The 18825-nt window shown below is 36.4% G+C and overlaps 1 protein-coding gene and 1 non-coding gene across 5 annotated transcripts in view; one reads left to right on the top strand and one right to left on the bottom strand.

Moving 5' to 3' along the window:
- Nucleotides 1-18825, top strand: part of CLTC (clathrin heavy chain) — a 65368-nt gene that overhangs the window by 25303 nt on the left and 21240 nt on the right. For all 4 annotated transcript variants that reach the window (XR_011468503.1, XM_070395367.1, XM_070395365.1 and 1 more), the window contains exons 7-17: nucleotides 1794-1991; nucleotides 3610-3810; nucleotides 6085-6237; nucleotides 6735-6857; nucleotides 8251-8388; nucleotides 8627-8791; nucleotides 8948-9128; nucleotides 10694-10857; nucleotides 15378-15503; nucleotides 16087-16229; nucleotides 17560-17794. Coding sequence is in view for 3 of the 4 variants with exons in the window: in XM_070395367.1 (XP_070251468.1) it covers nucleotides 1794-1991; nucleotides 3610-3810; nucleotides 6085-6237; nucleotides 6735-6857; nucleotides 8251-8388; nucleotides 8627-8791; nucleotides 8948-9128; nucleotides 10694-10857; nucleotides 15378-15503; nucleotides 16087-16229; nucleotides 17560-17794 (1827 nt within the window). In the remaining variant the exon portion in view is untranslated. The remainder of the gene's footprint in view (nucleotides 1-1793; nucleotides 1992-3609; nucleotides 3811-6084; nucleotides 6238-6734; nucleotides 6858-8250; nucleotides 8389-8626; nucleotides 8792-8947; nucleotides 9129-10693; nucleotides 10858-15377; nucleotides 15504-16086; nucleotides 16230-17559; nucleotides 17795-18825) is intronic.
- On the bottom strand, nucleotides 14218-14351 carry LOC138995236 (small nucleolar RNA SNORA42/SNORA80 family). The gene has a single exon (XR_011468565.1). It is a non-coding gene; the product is annotated as a small nucleolar RNA SNORA42/SNORA80 family (small nucleolar RNA).

Raw genomic sequence — 18825 nt, 5'->3', positions numbered from 1 at the left:
TTTTTCAAAGAAACTATTAGGGCCACATTTGACAGACTGTATACTTTTTATAGGAGTTTTCTTTCTATGACTTCTAAGATAAATCATTAACTACAAGGAAAAGAATTTTTCCTACATCACTATTCCTAACTATTACTAAATATTTAATGTAGGAAGGTGATATGTTACAATAGCTATTATGGGGTACCTGGCAAGTTATCCAGTTAGATGGGGAAAATATTAGCTGATCTGAGTCTGTCATGATTGGCAAACCTTTTCATACCATTAACAAGTGGTCCCTTTTCTGTATTTTTTTTTAGTATTTTAATGTAATTAAAATATTCTACCCCAGGAGTATCCTATTCTCTAAAAAATTATTAGAACTTCGAAAGCAATACTATTATTGGTTTTGACTTAGTTTTCCTCCAAATTAGTATTTTTCCCAGGTAGTAAGCAGAGGAAGTTCATTAGTAGGTTTTTTTCTCCTTTGTTCTGTTAATTTCCAAGAAATGGGGTGTATATGAAGAGGCAAATACTCTGTCCCTACTTGTCCATCCCCTACCTCAACTCTACAACTGCTTTATGTCCCTACAACTTATGTAGCCCTCCTCATAGCATTTACCACAATGAATTACAATTGCTTGCTTAACTGTGTTAGTCACTGTTCTTCATTAGGAAAGGGGCTTTTCTTTGTTTAATCGTATTTCTACACCAGTCCTTGTCTGGCACAAAAGTGACTTTAAAAATTCAGTAGCTTTCATTTATTCAGTTGCATGTGTGTCTCCTGGAAAATATCAAGAATGACTTGCCTTTTGGTGAACTAGGTTAATGACAGTTTAATAATCATGAAGTTGGTAAGCCAGAGATCTTTTTCTTTCCACTGCTGTGCTGATGTTTTTAAGATAATGCTTAAACTGAAGTATCTTGAATAATTTTACTAATATATTTGATATTTATAACTTTGATTCTGGGAACTTAGTTGTTTCTCTCCCCTTCCCCTACAATTTTCTGTCCCAATCTAACAACAACAACAAAGTATAATTTTGATTCATCCACACCAGATGGCTAGTGTTGTGTTGGCTGTTGTCTTTTTTTTATTTGGCAATCTAAGGGAAAGAGGTTGGTGCCCCTTACTAAATAGTCAGGCATTGCATGTTTAAAAAATTCTTGTGGCACACCAGTTGAAAATCACTGCCCTAAAGGAATGAGTGTGTGATTTCTATTGGTTGAAAATCAAAAGCCATCAAGATGACATTATTACCTTTATTAAGCACCTGTTGTATACCTTGTATTATACTGTAGGATTTAGGGATTCTTTCCTCTCACTGAATATATACTCTGGCCTGTGGGAATGTAAATGTAGTTAAAGAAAATTACTGAAAAATCCTTATTAAAAAATCCTACAGTTAAAAGAATATACCTTAAATTTCTTCCAGGCAAGCTTTAGATTTTGTAGCTTCTTCAGTCACGTTCTGTAGGTTTTCAAGATTGCGTTCCTCAAGAATCTATAAATCATAGTGAATTGTTTTACAGAGCTCATTTAAATGGATGGTAGCAAAGCAATTAGAGGTCGGACAGTATGAAATAGGGAGCTGTTTATATTAGAGAATGGCCATATTTTAGGCACCCCAGTTTTCTCATTTATGGCCTCTTTTTTTCTTTTTATTTAATTTTATATTTTTATGACACACAAAAAGGCAGCTGTCACAATTTTAATACCTTTGTGACTCAGTAGTAATCAGCTTTAAGCAGATTTAGTATCATTGATATCCAAATGAACACATTGCAACTATTCATTAATCTTTAAATTGCAGGTTCTATCAGTATGTGTGGAAGAAGAAAACATAATTCCTTATATCACCAATGTCCTACAAAATCCTGATTTGGCTCTGAGAATGGCTGTACGTAACAACTTAGCTGGTGCTGAAGAACTCTTTGCCCGGAAATTTAATGCTCTTTTTGCCCAGGGAAATTACTCAGAGGCAGCAAAGGTGGCTGCTAATGCACCCAAGGTAAATAGCCATGAAAATGAAGTTGCCATGATTGGATTAATGTTCATATGCTTTATTTCTACTACTGTTAGAAATGGAGCCAGCTCTCCACGGAGAAACTGGTCTTCTCTAGGTTGCATTTTTTCTGTGGTAGATTGAGTTCCTTGTTGGTGCCTTTAGATTTGGTTAATTATTTTTCTGTTCTCTAGTTTTGTTTAGCTTTTTAAAACTAAGAATGTTAGAAAGATAAGTAGATCTAGCAATCTATAATTTACGTAGATGTAATGATGTTTAGTTACTTAGTTGTAATACTGTTTGACCTTGTCAGTGATAGTTACCAATTTTTCCCCCTGTATAAAGCTTTGTTTCCATTTGGTCCACAGCTTGGGAGAGGGCTTTCAGGGTGGTTAAAAAGCTGCCTCGAGCTGCAGGGAGAGGCTCAGGCAGAAGCCCTGACACCACAGGGATGCCAGTGGTCTCTCAGAGGCCACTGGGCTGCAGAGGCTCCTAGTCATGCTGGAAGGTGAACTTAGCTCAGTTTAGGGGCCAGCCAGCTTGCAGAGGTTAGTCAGGTGGTCATCCATCTTGATGAATTTCACCTCCTCATCTAGGAAGTGGCTCTATAAGAAGTCACCAAGACATGGGTGTCTGTATGGGCCGAATCCAGGGCATGCAGATCCAGTAGGGCCTGGTTCAGGTTCTTCTCCAGGACTATGGTTTTACCACACTCATCCTGTGACATCTCTTACGTGTCCTGGAAGAAGGCATGGGCACTCTGCTGGCTTTGCATCTTCAAGAGACACTTGGTGCCCTCCACTTCTCAGCCAACTCATGGAAAAAGTGGCCCATGCCTTCCAGAGCCACATCCTCACATTTGAAATAGAAGCCCAGAAGAGAGGTAGGTGTGGGAGGCTCGCAAATGAAGGTTAACCAGGCGATTGACAGTGGCTTCCATCTCTGTGGAACAATTTTGACAAATCTTGGAGCTCATGGTTTATCAACAATAAGGAGCTAAGCTCAAAAAAAGGTGTTGGCTGGTCCTGGAGGCAGAGGATGGCTGAGAAGATGGTTCCAAAGGTTGCAGCTGGAAAAGAGGTTAGAGCGTGGTTGGGGCTGGAAGAAGGGGTGTCCATGGGTCTGTTCTGTTCAAACATTGTTGAAACAAGAGATGGGTCCACAGGGCACACGGTCTGGTAGTACTGATTTTATTTCCCAAAGTTGAAGGATTGAACAGATCCTATTACATTTATGGTAAAAAGAGTTGTCTGAAATTGAGTTGAGTTTATTCTCATCACCTTTGTATTATGTTGAATGAATTAACACCTTATATCCTGATCACTATTAGGAAATTTGCACTTAATATGAACCTGGAATAATAGCTAGCTGTAACTACTTTCTGATACACATTGGCATTGTAATTAGGTTGGTATGTTTCTGATTCTGAATAACCTTATTACACCTGGCCAGGGGTGTGAACAAATGTTGACTGAATCTTTATTACTTGACATATTGAAGATTTGAAATTTGGTCTTAGTAGGTGGAATCATGCTTTTATGATTGACTTAAGAGACCCATGGAGTTCTTGGTGTGATGTTGGATCTCCTTTAAACAGAGTCTTTACCATTTCTCTTTCTTAAAGGGAATCCTCCGTACCCCAGACACTATCCGTCGATTCCAGAGTGTCCCAGCCCAGCCAGGTCAAACTTCTCCTCTACTTCAATATTTTGGCATACTTTTGGACCAAGGCCAGCTAAACAAATATGAATCCTTAGAACTGTGTAGGCCTGTACTTCAGCAAGGACGGAAACAGCTTTTGGAGAAATGGTTAAAAGAAGATAAGGTATATTAACTTCAGTTAACATACTTTTGCTTTAATTGTCTTAAATACCACGTTAGCAAGTTGTAAACATAGGCTGCCCCAAAATATCTGTATCGTTAATGCTTGTAGGAATAGAATAAGAGCAGACATTGTATGCTATGCATAAACTTACTTTTATAATGTGGAGGTAGTATATCTTTGTTTAGTATTTTAAATGGATTCCAGAATTTGTGCTGGGTGGTTAGAACCACTAACCTGGAAGCAAATTGCTATCCTTTTGCTTCAGGAAAAGCTTAGTGTGAGACACTTCAGTGTGTGTTCATGTCAACATATGTAACATTCATTTGGATATAAGAATATATTCCTATCTCTCACATCCCACATTTAATATGCACAGTAGTTTCAATCATACAAATATATCTTCTTTGAGGAATTCCCAAGTATCATTATAATGGTGGTATTTGCTACTAGTAACTATGTTTGGGTGTGAGAAGGAAACATGTTATATAAAATGTTGGACTATAGATATGTTAATAAGACAGCAGGGCTAATTAGCAGTGATAAAAATTCCCAGAAAGATTTCACAGTATGTAAATTAGCATTACATGGGAAAATATTTAACTCAGTTTCTTGAAATTTATTTAAATATGAACCTTTAAAAAATGTTAACCAGCTTTCTTTACTGCAAGATTTCTCTGTGCTTTTTATATTCATTCATACTTAACTGATTTCTTTTCACATAGAACATCTAATAGTATTTTGTTTTCTAGAGCACATTATCGAAAATGTTGCTTACTTGAAGGCAGTTAACAAGTTTGAACAATCCATCAGTGTTTTTATTCCTTTCATACCAACATAAACAAAGCCTTTCTCGATAAAGTGGCAATATTGAATTGCCATTTCTTATGCTATTGTCAAGAATGAGGTGGTACTATTTAAAGCACTCTGAGTAGTGAATAACGTAATGTTGTTATACCTTTCAGTGTTAGTGTATGTTGGTAGTATTTTTACATGACTAATTCTAAGTCCTTGTTTCTTTTTTTTTTTTTTTTTAATATATTTTATTGATTTTTTACAGAGAGGAAGGGAGAGGGATAGAGAGTTAGAAACATCAATGTGAGAGAAACATCCATCGATCAGCTGCCTCCACACACCCTACTGGGGGTGTGCCCGCAACCAAGGTACATGCCCTTGACCGGAATCGAACCTGAGACCCTTCAGTCTGCAGGCCGACGCTCTATCCACTGAGCCAAACCGGTCAGGGCTAAGTCCTTGTTTCTTAACCCAGCATCTGGCAGTCTTGCAGGATACTGGAGAATAGTACTTCAGAGTTGGGATGCTTGGATAGGAGCCTCTGCTGAAGAATAGTTAATAGCCATAATAGCGAGTATTTGAGGTCTTAATTGTTTAAGATAAGGGAGGATGGTGACAGCCAAGGCAACTGAGTTGACCTATATTTCTGAGAATGGTCATATGGGATCTATTTGTAGTAAAAGGGATACTCGTCAACTCTTCATTAATTAGCATGTAAGAGATATATACTTCAATACAACTTCTCCGTACTGAAGATCAATGATAAAGGCTATTCTCTGACATAGCCACATAGCCATTAAAAGTAGAAAATCAACTCTAATATGTAAAGCAAAACTCTTTTAGGGAAACTGCTTTCCAGACTGGACAGTTGACTAAGGCAGGTTGAATGTATAGAGAAGGGCATCTACTTGTCTACCACCTAAAAATTCAAAATTTTTTATCTGTTTGACCTTGTGAAATTAGAGTGTCCTGCTTTATAACCATAAATCCAAAAGTCAAGAAGATAATGGAGCTTAGATTCTTCAGACATACAAATTATACCCTAATTTTAATAATGGTCCTTATGGTAAGCCTCAACTGGTAACTTAGTATCAACTTTTCATTTGATAACATTACATTTAAAGTTACATTATTTTGAAAAAATTGGGGCCATGTGGGTCAGATATCTGAATATTCTTAATAGTACAAGGTTCTCCTTTTTAAGTATTTACATTTCTGACAAGGCATTTGGTAATATCTATATGTATGAAATCTTACTGGGCTTTTTGTCTTTAAGTAGCATGTGTGAAAATTCTACTGAGACATTGCTGTGAATACATAATCAAGAGTCTTTACTAACCACAACCCCTGAATACTTGTAATATATTCTGGGACAACTGAGTAGCTAAATGTTATCATATTATTTATAGTGGAAGTAGTGTCAACTGCTCATTTATAAAACAACTTATGGATTACTAACCAATCTCTTTTTCCTTTGGACAGCTGGAATGTTCTGAAGAACTAGGTGACCTTGTGAAATCTGTGGACCCTACATTGGCACTTAGTGTGTACCTAAGGGCTAATGTCCCAAATAAAGTCATTCAGTGCTTTGCAGAAACTGGTCAAGTTCAGAAGATTGTTTTGTATGCTAAAAAAGTGAGTTTAATGAAACAAATTCTCAACAAAAAATTCATTAAAACATTAAAGAGAAATTAGCCTGTAGAAACTCTAAGTGACTTTAATAGTGAACTTCCTTAAATTTTTAGTTACTGGGAAAAGTTAAAAGCCCTATTTTAGTCCCACATATAGAATTACACTTATTAAAAAAATGGAGAGTTCCTCTTTTACAGCTTACTAGAATTTAAGATGTCAGGGGCATGCTTAAACTGTTAGAACAAACTTTTTGGAATAGTCATTCATCAAAAATGAAGCCAATTATAAAAATTTACAGCTATTTAATCAAACGTTATCACTAAGGCATCTATTTGCCTAATATAAACCAAGGTCAAACTGAACACCTTAAATTAAAACTGAATTTGTACTTTCATCAGTAGTTCTATATTAGTAAGATTCTGTTGCAGAAAAAAAAAACACCTTTAAATTATATAAAAAGGGAACTTTGTGGTGGGGTTTAAATTTATATCTATTTGTAGGTTGGATATACTCCAGACTGGATCTTTCTGCTGAGAAATGTCATGCGTATCAGTCCAGATCAGGGACAGCAGTTTGCTCAAATGTTGGTTCAGGATGAAGAACCTCTTGCTGATATCACACAGGTAAAGAAATGAAAATGTATTGGTAGAAGTTGATTTCAATAGAGAATGGGGGCGGGATTTGAGTTTAAACAATTTGGAGAAGAATGGGTTAACCATTCAATTTCTAGAAATTAGAGCTTTGTCTTATCTACATAGACAAAAAAAGCAAGTTGCAGAAGAATGGACAGTATGGTACCATCTACATACAGTTTTTTGTTTTTCTTTTTAATCCTCACCAGAGGATATGCTTTCATTGATTTGAGAGAGAGAGAGAGAGAGAGAGAGAGAGAGAGAGAGAGAGAGAGAGAGAGAACATCAATGTGAGAAACACTGATTGGTTGCCTCCCATATGCACCCTGACTGGGGATCAAACCCACAACCCAGGCATGTTCCCTGACTGGGAATCAAACCTGTAACCCTTTTGTTGCTCAGGATGACGTTCCAACCAACTGAGCCACCTGGCCAGGGCTATATATACAGTTTAAAAACATACAAAATGGACTTCTTGTTTAGAGATGTATATGTAAACATATGAAAAATGTATGGGAATAATAGTTGTTTTTACTAAAACTAAAAGTAACTCCAGAAGACAAAAATAGTTCTTATCTTTTTTAACCCTCACCTGAGGATATTTTTTCATTGCTTTTCAGAGAAAGTGGAAGGAGCGGGGTGTGGGGATAGAAACATTGATGTCTCAGAGACACATATATTGATTGCCTCCCACACTCGCCCCAACAGGCTGGGGAGCAAACCCGCAACCCCGGTACATGCCCTTGACTGGGAATCAAACCTGTGACTGACATTCTAACCACTGAACACACAGGCCAGAGCTTCCTTTTTTAAAAAATTGATTTGAGAGAGAGAGAGACAGAAACAGAGACATCGATTTGTTCGACTTACTATGCATTCATTGGCTGATTCATACATGTGCCCTGACCAGGGATCAAACCCACAACCTTGGCGTATCAGGATAATGCTCTAACCAAATGAGCTACCTGGCCAGGGCCAAAATTTTATTTATTTTTATTTTTTAAAATATATTTGTATTGATTTTAGAGGGGGGGGGGCGGGGGGAGAGAGAGAGAGCGAGAGAGAGAGAGAAACATCAATGATGAGAATCATTGATTGTCCACCTCCTGCACAACCCCACTGGGGATCAAGCACACAACCCAGACATGTGCCCCTGACCAGAATTGAACCAGGGACCTGGCTAGGGCCCAAAAATGTATTTTTAAATTATGAAGTTATGCTGTCCAAATAACATTATTTAAGTCTGGGGTTTGTTTGGTCTGGCAATTTTTTATATGTAAAACAAATGAGATAATACTTAATTTCCTTTCATTTGCATATTATCAACAGTATCATAAAGCCATTTTTAAACATCTCAAACACTATTCTTTAAATATTTTTGCAGATTGTGGATGTCTTTATGGAATACAATCTAATTCAGCAGTGTACTGCATTCTTACTTGATGCCCTGAAGAATAATCGCCCATCTGAAGGTCCTTTACAGACTAGGTTGCTTGAGATGAACCTTATGCACGCACCTCAGGTATATTCGTTCATACTTTTAAGGTGTTTTCAACACTGTTTTAGTAGTTACTCAGAACTTCTTGGATTGTTATTCAAAGCAACTGAGATGATTATTCTTTAAGAAAATTTAGTTAACATTCTTTTGTATTTTCTCTTCTTTATCAATTAGATATTGGATCTTTATATGTAATCTGGATATCGAATTACTGATATAAATGGGCTTGTAAAATAAACTTATTCTGTTTGTGGTTTTATAGGTTGCAGATGCTATTCTAGGGAATCAGATGTTCACGCATTATGACCGGGCTCATATTGCTCAGCTGTGTGAAAAGGCTGGTCTGTTGCAACGTGCATTGGAACACTTCACTGATTTATATGATATTAAGCGTGCAGTTGTTCACACCCATCTTCTTAACCCTGAGGTATTTTATTTTCTTACCTAACAGGTGGTCTTAGATATGATTAAATGATGTACTAAAAATGTGTTTGTGGTTCTGAATGATAATAATTTCATATCACCATTAGGTTCAGTTTTATTTCATTTATGTACTTGCTTATTTATTTATTTTGTCCTCTAGTGGTTAGTGAACTACTTTGGATCCTTATCCGTAGAAGACTCCCTAGAATGCCTCAGGGCCATGCTGTCTGCCAATATTCGCCAAAATCTGCAGATATGTGTTCAAGTGGCTTCTAAGTATCACGAACAACTGTCAACTCAGTCTCTGATTGAACTGTTTGAATCTTTCAAAAGTTTTGAAGGTAATTAGGAATTTCTGAGTGTGTTTTAATTAAGATAACCAAGAGGGATATTATTATGATCACAGGCTATTAGAAATTCTGTCTCTACAAGCTTAATTTTATGGGACAATTTTAAGTTTTATCATGCAATAAATGTCGAGCATCTTTTATGTCAGATTTGAGGGATATGCAGTGAACAAGATTGCTTGGATATTTTATAGGTGAAATAAAAGCAGAATTTTAAGATACAAATATATATAGTGGCTTTGTCATAATTGTGTAAGACAAAAATACTAGTGACTAGTCATCAGGTATAATAAATTTTCATGCTATGTTGTCTGACTCTTATAATGGCAAATGTTTCTAACCAAGGATATTTTGTGATTTGTCATTATACAGCAGGTTTGTATAACTTCAGCACTTCAGACATTTTGGGCTGGATAACTTGTTGGTGGGAGGGTTGTATGCAGGATTCTTAGCAACATCTCTGGCTTCTACTCACTAGGTGCCAGTGTGGTTCAGCGCCACCAGTTGTGACACAAAAATGTCTCCAGACATTGCCAAATGTCTCCTGGGAAGAAAATCACCCCCAGTGGAAAACCACTGCTGTACTGAGTACTAATGTAATCACTGTTGGGTGGCTCTTGGTTTCATTAGCCGAACTTCTGGTCCCAGTTACCTTTTCTTCCTCTTTTTGTAGTATTGCTCTAGACAGAAGGAATAAGATTTCTTCTAGTTTTCTGTTTCTGTATGTTAGCTATGCACTAAATTTTTACTATTTCATTCAGTACAATAACCACTAGCCACATACGGCTATGTAAATTTGAAGTAATTAAAACTGAATATAATTAAAAATTTAGTTCTTTAGTCACACTAGCCACATTTCAAGTGCTTGATAGCCACATGTGGTTAGTGGCTACTGTATTGACAGCACTGCATTAAATTCTCTTCAAACTACTTTTGTATGTTTCCTATTAACTGCATATGGAAAAACATCTATAAGGGTCTTCATTTAAAACTTATCATATGGAATATGATGTGATAATTAGTTTGGTATTAAGTAGCTGCCTCCTATTTCTCTATTAGAAAACATTGGGTTGAATTTTCTGTGGTTTTTTATATATATATATATTTTTATTGATTTCAGAAAGGAAAGGAAAGGGAGAGAGAGATAGAAACATCAATGATGAGAGAGAATCACTGGTGGACTGCCTCCTGCACACCCCACACTGGGGATCAAGCCCACAGTCTGGGCATGTACCCTAACCAGAAATCGAGCCATTACCTCCTGGTTCATAGGTTGACGCTCAACCACTGAGCCACGCTGGCCAGGCTGAATTTTCTGGGGGTTTTTTCCAGTTAAAGGTGCAAATCCATTTATTGAACTAATTACTAGATTAATTAGTATTCTTATGGAGTTTTTTGAGCAACCAGTTTTTATTTGGGAGTATTGAGTATGTGTTTTTTATTTTTTGTAAAATTGAGGTATAATTGAAATAACATGTTTTTTAATTGCTTAAATATTATACAGTTCTGTTATTCTCTAAAGTGCACCTGTACTTAATTTCAATTATCTGTTTTTTAAGGTCTCTTTTATTTTCTGGGATCCATTGTTAACTTTAGTCAGGATCCAGATGTGCACTTTAAATATATTCAGGCAGCTTGCAAGACTGGGCAGATCAAAGAAGTAGAAAGAATCTGCCGAGAAAGCAACTGCTATGATCCTGAGCGAGTCAAGAATTTTCTCAAGGTAAGTGATTTTGAGTAATGCAGTTTCTGGTTGGGTTGAAGATCAGCAGTTCTGCAAGGGTTTGGTTAGTTTAAAAAAAAAAAAAAAGTTCCCCTAAATGTAAAATTCTTAACATTCTGGAATTGTGTGCTGAATTATTTCTTCCAAATTTAATACTTTGTGGTTTCCTTTGAAATAGGGAAGGAAATTGGTAAGTAATACTTAGAATCACCCCATCTATTTAAAAGAAGGAAAAAAATTCACTACCTTAAAGAAATGTCATTTCTTTCACTTTAAAAGTTGTTTAGATGTTCAGTGTCATTTTAGAATTTCATTTAGTCTTCTTTTGAATATTAAAATCATTTTGCCTTCAGTGTCATTTTAAGGAGCTTCTACTGCATGCATAGCAGGTTTATTTCTGTCATCAAATTAGCCTGACTCTGGAAATTAAATATTAATCATGTATAATTCATAAATTGAGGGTAAGATTAAACAAAAATCCTCAGATTTGTGACACGGAATTTAGTTCTAGAGAAATAAGAACTGCCTATGTTGAAGTGAAGAGTAATCGTTTAAAGATTCTTAGCTCTTTAAAATATACCTAAGGGCAGTTAATTTTGTTTAAAGTTTAACTTTATCTTTATTCTCATTCCTACTAGTTACTTTGACAGGAAAATAAAACTTTAATATTGTTAGTTGCCTCTAAAATTCAGGAAAACTATAGAACATTCAGTTCATCCCCCTAAACACTTATTTATATATATGAAATGACTCCAGAAACTGAATATAAAGTTCTTAAACTTTAGATTGAAACTAAAACCAAAATGCTTAATGAATAATTTAGTAGAAAAAATAGGCTTTTCCTACGCCTACATGGTCATCATTTTTAACCTACAGTTGTATTAGCTGATTGGGCTCTAGATTGAATACCCCCAAACCTTAGGGGTTTCAGTGTACTGAGATAGTCAAAGTGCTGAAGTAACCCTATATTATAGATGAAAAAATAAACTATCCCCCAAAAATATAGCTTTATAATTTAATGTCTTGACCATTATAAATAGTCTGAATGGCCTGGCTAGTATGATGTGTTTGAACTCAAGACTTTCTGTTGTCAAAAAAACTCCAAATAAGAAAGACTGATGCTTTATGCTTGGCTACTGTACCCCTAACACTGGTTCAGTTCCTCATTTGATTGTCAGTACTGTTTCCTTTTTTAAGAATACTACCAGGTTCTTAAACTGATTTCTTTTTGTTTTCATTAAGCTCACAGCTTTTATGCTTTAGTCGTAATTTTTTTAGCATTGGGTATTAATATTTGACTTCTGAAATATATATATATATATATGTGTGTAAAGCAGGACTAAATTATTTTGTTCTTGAACTTCAAAAAACTTATCTGAATACTAGGATGGTGCAGCCTTAAGTTGCTTAGCCCATGAGATGTAATTAGACGAGGATTCCCATTCCACATTTGTGAATTGGGTGCAAGCCTGATAGAGTAGGGACATGGATGTGGATATTACAGGCCTTTGAACCAGTCAGACCTGGTTCAAATTCCATTTCTTTCTATCATTAACTATTATTTGTTCATTCAGTATATGTCTACCTGTTACCTCAAGGAAATTAACTCAGCCTGGGTTTCTTCAGCCACAAGTTGTTTTTCTCAACTACCTTCGTAGGCCATAGGTGTTCAGGTTATAAGAGCTGTAAATAAGCTGTGTTGGTGGGCCTTGGAAATAAGGTGGTGCTAGCCTACATGTGAAATACAATAATTCAAGTTTTGTTTCTTTCTGGTTTTGAGTTATTCCTGACTCCTTGAAGGAATTCTAATTCCAGTCTGAGTTAGAGGTAAACCTGGTGTCTTATCTTTAAATAATCTGAGATAGGAACTCAATACTAAGATGCTACTATTTACTGTATGTAGCCTTTCATCCCAGTAGTGAGAATGAACATACTAAAGCATTTTACTCCCTTTCCTTATTGACCAGTAGTATGGTAGCTGCAATGCTACATCTCACCATCACTGTTATAAAGCTTTGGAGGTACTAGCTCAGCCGTGGGCAAACTACAGCCCGCGGCCGGATCCGGCCCGTTTGAAATGAATAAAACAAAAAAAAAGACCGTACCCTTTTATGTAATGATGTTTACTTTGAATTTATATTAGTTCACACAAACACTCCATCCATGCTTTTGTTCCGGCCCTCCGGTCCAGTTTAAGAACCCATTGTGGCCCTCAAGTCAAAAAGTTTGCCCACCCCTGCCCTAGCCTATCCTTACCACCCCCATATTCTACTTTTTTAAAATAACACTTAACAGTATTGTCTCTTCCCACTACAATGTAAGTCCTTTGAGGGAATGCTTACTTTGTTCCCTACTATATCTCCAGTGCATAAGTACAGTGTCTGGTACCTGGGTACTCAGTAAATATTAGTTAAATGAATAACTTCATATTTATGACAACCCCTGAATGTTTATATAATTTTAATTTTTATCTTAAAATCTTTGACCATAATAGCTTCAGGGTAAACTTTTAAATAATTTAAAATATTAATAGCATTACTTACATGTGCAAATTTAGGCAATCAAGAAAATACCCATTCTAGATTTTTGTCTACTCTTTCAATCTTAAGTTTTTTGCGGGGGGGGGGGGGGGGGGGGGGATGTAGATACAGTATGTTTGTCTTTGCCAGCAGAAATCTTTTTTTTTTTTTTTAAGTTTTTTTTTTTTTAAATTTTTTTTTTTTTATTTTTCGCTTAAAGTATTACAAAGGGTATTACATAAGTGTCCTTTTTTCCCCCCCGCGCCAGCAGAAATCTTAAACACGCATGAGAATAGAATACCTAAGTAATCTTAGATTACTTGCAAGTATGTTTTCTCCCTAAATGATAAAATAAAAGTACATAATATTTTATTTTTATATTAAACAGGATAAAGAAGATTAGTATGACCCACTAACTTTTTGATGTTTATTTAATAGGAAAAACTTGGCTTATTGACATGTTTACATAGGTAGATCAAACACTCTTTCTAGAGATGATTATAGCAGCTGTTTAGTACAGTTTCCATGCTGCTAAATACTTGCTTTAGACCAGGGGCGGGGAACCTTTTTTCTACCAAGGGCCATTTGAATATTTATAATATCATTCAAGGGCCATACAAAATTATCAACTTAAAATTAGCCTGCTATATTCGGTCAAACATTTAATTAACGCACCCCTAATGGCTTGGCAGGGCCAGATCAAATGATTTCTCAGGCCTTATATGGCCCAAGAGCTGGATGTTCCCCACCCCTGCTTTAGACTTTCCTTAATGTGTGAAAAATCTGCAGCTGACTTCCACTTCAGATTTACAGCCTTTCCTGTCTCCCCGCCCCTGCCCTCCACTGTGTAACCTGCTTCAGTGCCTGCAGCCTACGGGCAGAGGCCAGGCAATGATTCAAGGCCACAGTTTGCTCTGGCATGGGGCACTATGAGAGACCCAGGGGTACAGGCCTATCATAAATCCAGACCCATGCATGCCTTTTTGATCTTTTATTCAGGATTTCTCATGACTCCCAGATTTAGTTTTGTGTTCTTTGAACACTTCATAGACTAATCTTCAAATTATTTGTAATTGGATGACTGATATGTTCTAAACTTAGGTACTATTTTGTTCTACCCTTGCAAATAATGTTGTTCTTAGTGGCTGTCATTGGGGAAAGTCCTATCCTGCTTAGTTCTACTTCCTTAGCAGATTTTTATAGACAGATCATATATTGATCAATGTTTCACTGTGTGTAAATGAATTCCTGATGGAAACTGTTGTTTTTTGTGCTTTACCTTATGTCTGTGGAATGTAACAGGACATGTTTCAGGTAAATGCCCAATATAGGTCTTACCTCCTGTCTGTAACATCTATGTCAATCTATAAAGTAGGATTATAGCTTGGTATTTGTAATGGTAAAAGCAGTAGGCAATTTAAAGATGTCTTTCTTTACGTGCTTTCTTTTTCTTAACTTTTTTCTTATTATAGCAACATGTGGTGTGTTTAATTCATGGCTGTCACCATCATGCTGCTCCTTGTAGGCTTTATTGTAACAGAATGTTAGCGGCTGGCCATATAGAATGGAATTAGGGAGGAGTGAAAATAAGTCATTAGTTTGAAACAAGTACAAGCCACTTATGTCATCATTTTGACAATTTGACTATTGGTCTTAAATAACTCAATTCTATTTTATTAATCATTAATGAAAGTCCTGCTGTGATGATTTTATATCCCGAATGCCAGTAGTGGCTCACTAATCTTAATTTGTTACTTTTTTTGGTCAAGGGTATGTGTGGGAAGGACCTGGTATTTTGCTATGGATCTAAGTATTGATTAATAAAAAATTACTGAAAATGGTGTGCTCTCTCCAGCAATTGGAGATTTCTTTTAAGAGAACAGCCAAGTTTATATGATCCTCTCCCACCAGTATAAAACGGAGGTTGTCATATTTTACATAGATTTGATATCTCACAGAAGGAGAAAATTAAGGTTTCTTTTCATTCTTTTTCCCCCCCAGGAAGCGAAGCTAACAGATCAATTACCACTCATTATTGTGTGTGATCGATTTGACTTTGTCCATGATTTGGTGCTGTACTTATATAGAAATAATCTTCAAAAGTATATAGAGATATATGTACAAAAGGTAAGTAATACTTAGATTACTTAAAATTAAATCTTACTGTAGATTTTATATTTCACTCTGGAAATCTTCACCCTTTTGAAACTGTGGTCTGCTACAGTGGCTCTTATAAAGTTTTCCTGCCCAAATCCTTCTTTGATTAAAATTTTACATGCATGCCAAGTATATAAAACATCAGAAGGGCTGTAGTTGAAAAAGTTGGATGGCCAATGCCCTACGTACTTGGTAGCACCTGAAGTATCTGTGTAGAGGCCATAGACTCCAAAGCACAGTTTTAAAATTATCTTAAATATAGATATAAAAAAAGTGTACCTTCTAACTCTAAAAACAGACAGACAGTTTTGCTATAGTGGACTTAATGTGTGAAAAATTCTGTGACTTTTAGCATTTTTGGACTTATTTATCCTTTGAAGTAATGCTGAGATAATTAATTAACAAGCCAGACTTCTGCTAAATTCCTTGGTCTAGTTGCAAAGTTAATCTCTGTTTATAACTGAGCTTAAAAGAGGGGGAAATGTTTATTTTTTAAAGCTCATTTTTGTTTATCATATTAAATAGACATTCTTCAAATTTTTTTAACCCTTAGGTGAATCCAAGTCGACTTCCTGTGGTTATTGGAGGATTACTTGATGTTGATTGCTCTGAAGATGTCATTAAAAACTTGATTCTTGTTGTAAGAGGTCAATTTTCTACTGATGAGCTTGTTGCTGAGGTTGAAAAAAGAAACAGGTGTAGTACCATTTAACCTCCATAACTGGGATAAATAAGTCCCTCTCAGCATGGTAACGGATAAAAATGTAACCTGTCAGTTGTTGAAAAGCTACTCAGAAATAAATGGACCATGATTCCCTGGAAACACCCGATTTAGAAGTGATCGGCTAACTGTAGCGTTGATTTAAAGAAAAGCTGTTTTCTGAAATGTTACAGCTATCATACAAAAAATCTGTTAACCTGGCTAATCACTTGTTTTGCATATTTATAATTAGAGCTACATGAGTTGACTTTGTATATGCTTTTAATGTCAGCTATGTGAAAAGCCTCTTTTTAGTTAGGTGTGACACCCTGTATTTGCTAACTAGTTCTTAAATAAATTATTCTCAAGAATAATGAGAAGAGAGTTCCCTATTAACTCTGGGTTAAATTGTGTGTTTTTTTATTTGAATCTTTTTTTTTAATATATTTTATTGATTTTTTACAGAGAGGAAGGGAGAGGGATAGAGAGCTAGAAGCATTGATGAGAGAGAAACATCTATCAGCTGCCTCCTGTACGTCCCCTACTGGGGATGTGCCCGCAACCCAGGTACATGCCCTTGACCGGAATCGAACCTGGGACCCTTGAGTCTGCAGGCCGATGCTCTATCCACTGAGCCAAACCGGTTAGGGCTTTATTTGAATCTTAATATTCAAAGGAGAACATGGTAATGTAAGTATTTACATGAATTTGATAGCCAAAATAATGGCCTACTGCTCTTTCTCTGGGTGCTTTTGATATTTAAACCATTGAAACATAAACTATAGCTTAGTGAAACCATGACCTCTGGTGGAGTGATCATACAACTGCTAGAATTATTAAGCCCAGAGCTCCTAAAGATACTACATTTTGTTCCCAGTGTGTATTTAGGATGCTGCCTCCTCTGGCTGTAGGTAATGTATGTTAATTATGTTAAAATTGAAAGAAACTTCAGATAATCTGGCCTATTTTCTCATACCACGTCCCAGCCCACTCCTGAACAAAATTTATCCAAAGTCTAGATATTTTGTCCAGTATAAAAAAGAACAGTTTATGAATCTATAATCTCTTCTTTCTATATCCTGTCTATATATATAACAGGTAGGTCTGGGAAAGTATAAAGATAGTCTTATATACTTTCTGTGTAATCTTGGGCAAATCATTTAACCACATTCTGAGTCTTATTTCCCAATTTATAATAGGGTTGTTGAGAATACAAAATAATGTATGGGAAAGCACATTATTTAAATAGTTAGCATGTTAAGAGTTTGTTATTTATAATACAATATGTGTACATGTGTTATTTTTTGGTTTGTTTGTTTTTATTAGGTTGAAACTGCTTCTGCCTTGGCTAGAGGCCAGGATTCATGAGGGCTGTGAGGAGCCTGCTACTCACAATGCGTTAGCCAAAATCTACATAGACAGTAATAACAACCCAGAGAGATTTCTTCGTGAAAATCCTTATTATGACAGTCGTGTTGTTGGAAAATATTGTGAGAAGAGAGATCCACATCTGGCCTGTGTTGCTTATGAGCGTGGCCAGTGTGATCTGGAACTTATTAATGTGAGTACTGCTAGCTGAATGAATAGAAGGAAGGCTGTATTTTATGTATTTATTTATTTTCTTTAACAAGGTAGTTTTATTAAGAAGGCCGCATTAAAAAATCCTATATAATAAAACCCTAATACGCAAATTGACTGAAGGGCAGAACGACTGGTCGCTGTGACACGCACTGACCATCAGAGGGCAGAGGCTCAACACAGAAGCTTCCCCCTGGTGGTCAGTGTGCTCCCACAGGGGGAGCGCCACTCAGCTAGAAGCTGGGCTCACAGCTCGGGTGCAGTGGCAGTGGTGGCTGGAGCCTCTCCCGCCTGGAGGTGGGCAGTAAGGAGCGAGGGGTCCTGGACTGCAAGAGCCCTGGACTGTGAGAAAGATGTCTGAGTGCTGGGTTAGGCCTGATCCCTGGGGGATCGGGCCATAGCCAGCAGGTGGACATCCCCTGAGGGTTCCCAGACTGCAATAAGGTGCAGACCAGGCTGAGGGACCCCCTACCTCCCAGTACACGAATGTTGTGCACTTGGGCCTCTAATGTATTATATAATGTTAGGTTAGTGAATTTTAAGAGTTTCAGAGTAGTTTTAGTTAAGACAGAGCATTTTTGGAAGACATGTGATTTTAAAAATTTTTGTTTGCCAATAATTGTGAATTTAAAGTGGCCAAGATGGTAGATCAAATGTGTTTTCACTTATTAACATTTTAACTGCACTAGTTTTATCACTTCTGTTCTTATACATTCTCATACACATACACAGATGCATACATCTCCCCCCTACCCCTTGGTTAAAAAATTTTTAAATCTCTATTATTGAAAGTGTTACAGATGTCTCCCATTTTCCCCCCATTACTCCCTCTCCATCTGGTTTTCATACCACTGCAGGCATTCACCGCACCATTGTTTGTGTCCATGGTTTATGCACATACATACATCTTTTAAACATATAATAAAGTTGCATGCATCGTGGCCTTGTACCTCTGCAGTGTATTTCCTAAGAATAAGGATGTTCTCTTTCATAAACACATTATAGAAACCAACC

The sequence above is a fragment of the Myotis yumanensis genome, unplaced genomic scaffold (genome assembly GCF_028538775.1).
Source record: "Myotis yumanensis isolate MYYU_CA2020_CCGP unplaced genomic scaffold, mMyoYum1.0.hap1 SCAF_16, whole genome shotgun sequence".
Lineage (NCBI taxonomy): Eukaryota > Metazoa > Chordata > Mammalia > Chiroptera > Vespertilionidae > Myotis > Myotis yumanensis.
This window is presented reverse-complemented; position numbering and strand designations above follow the sequence as displayed.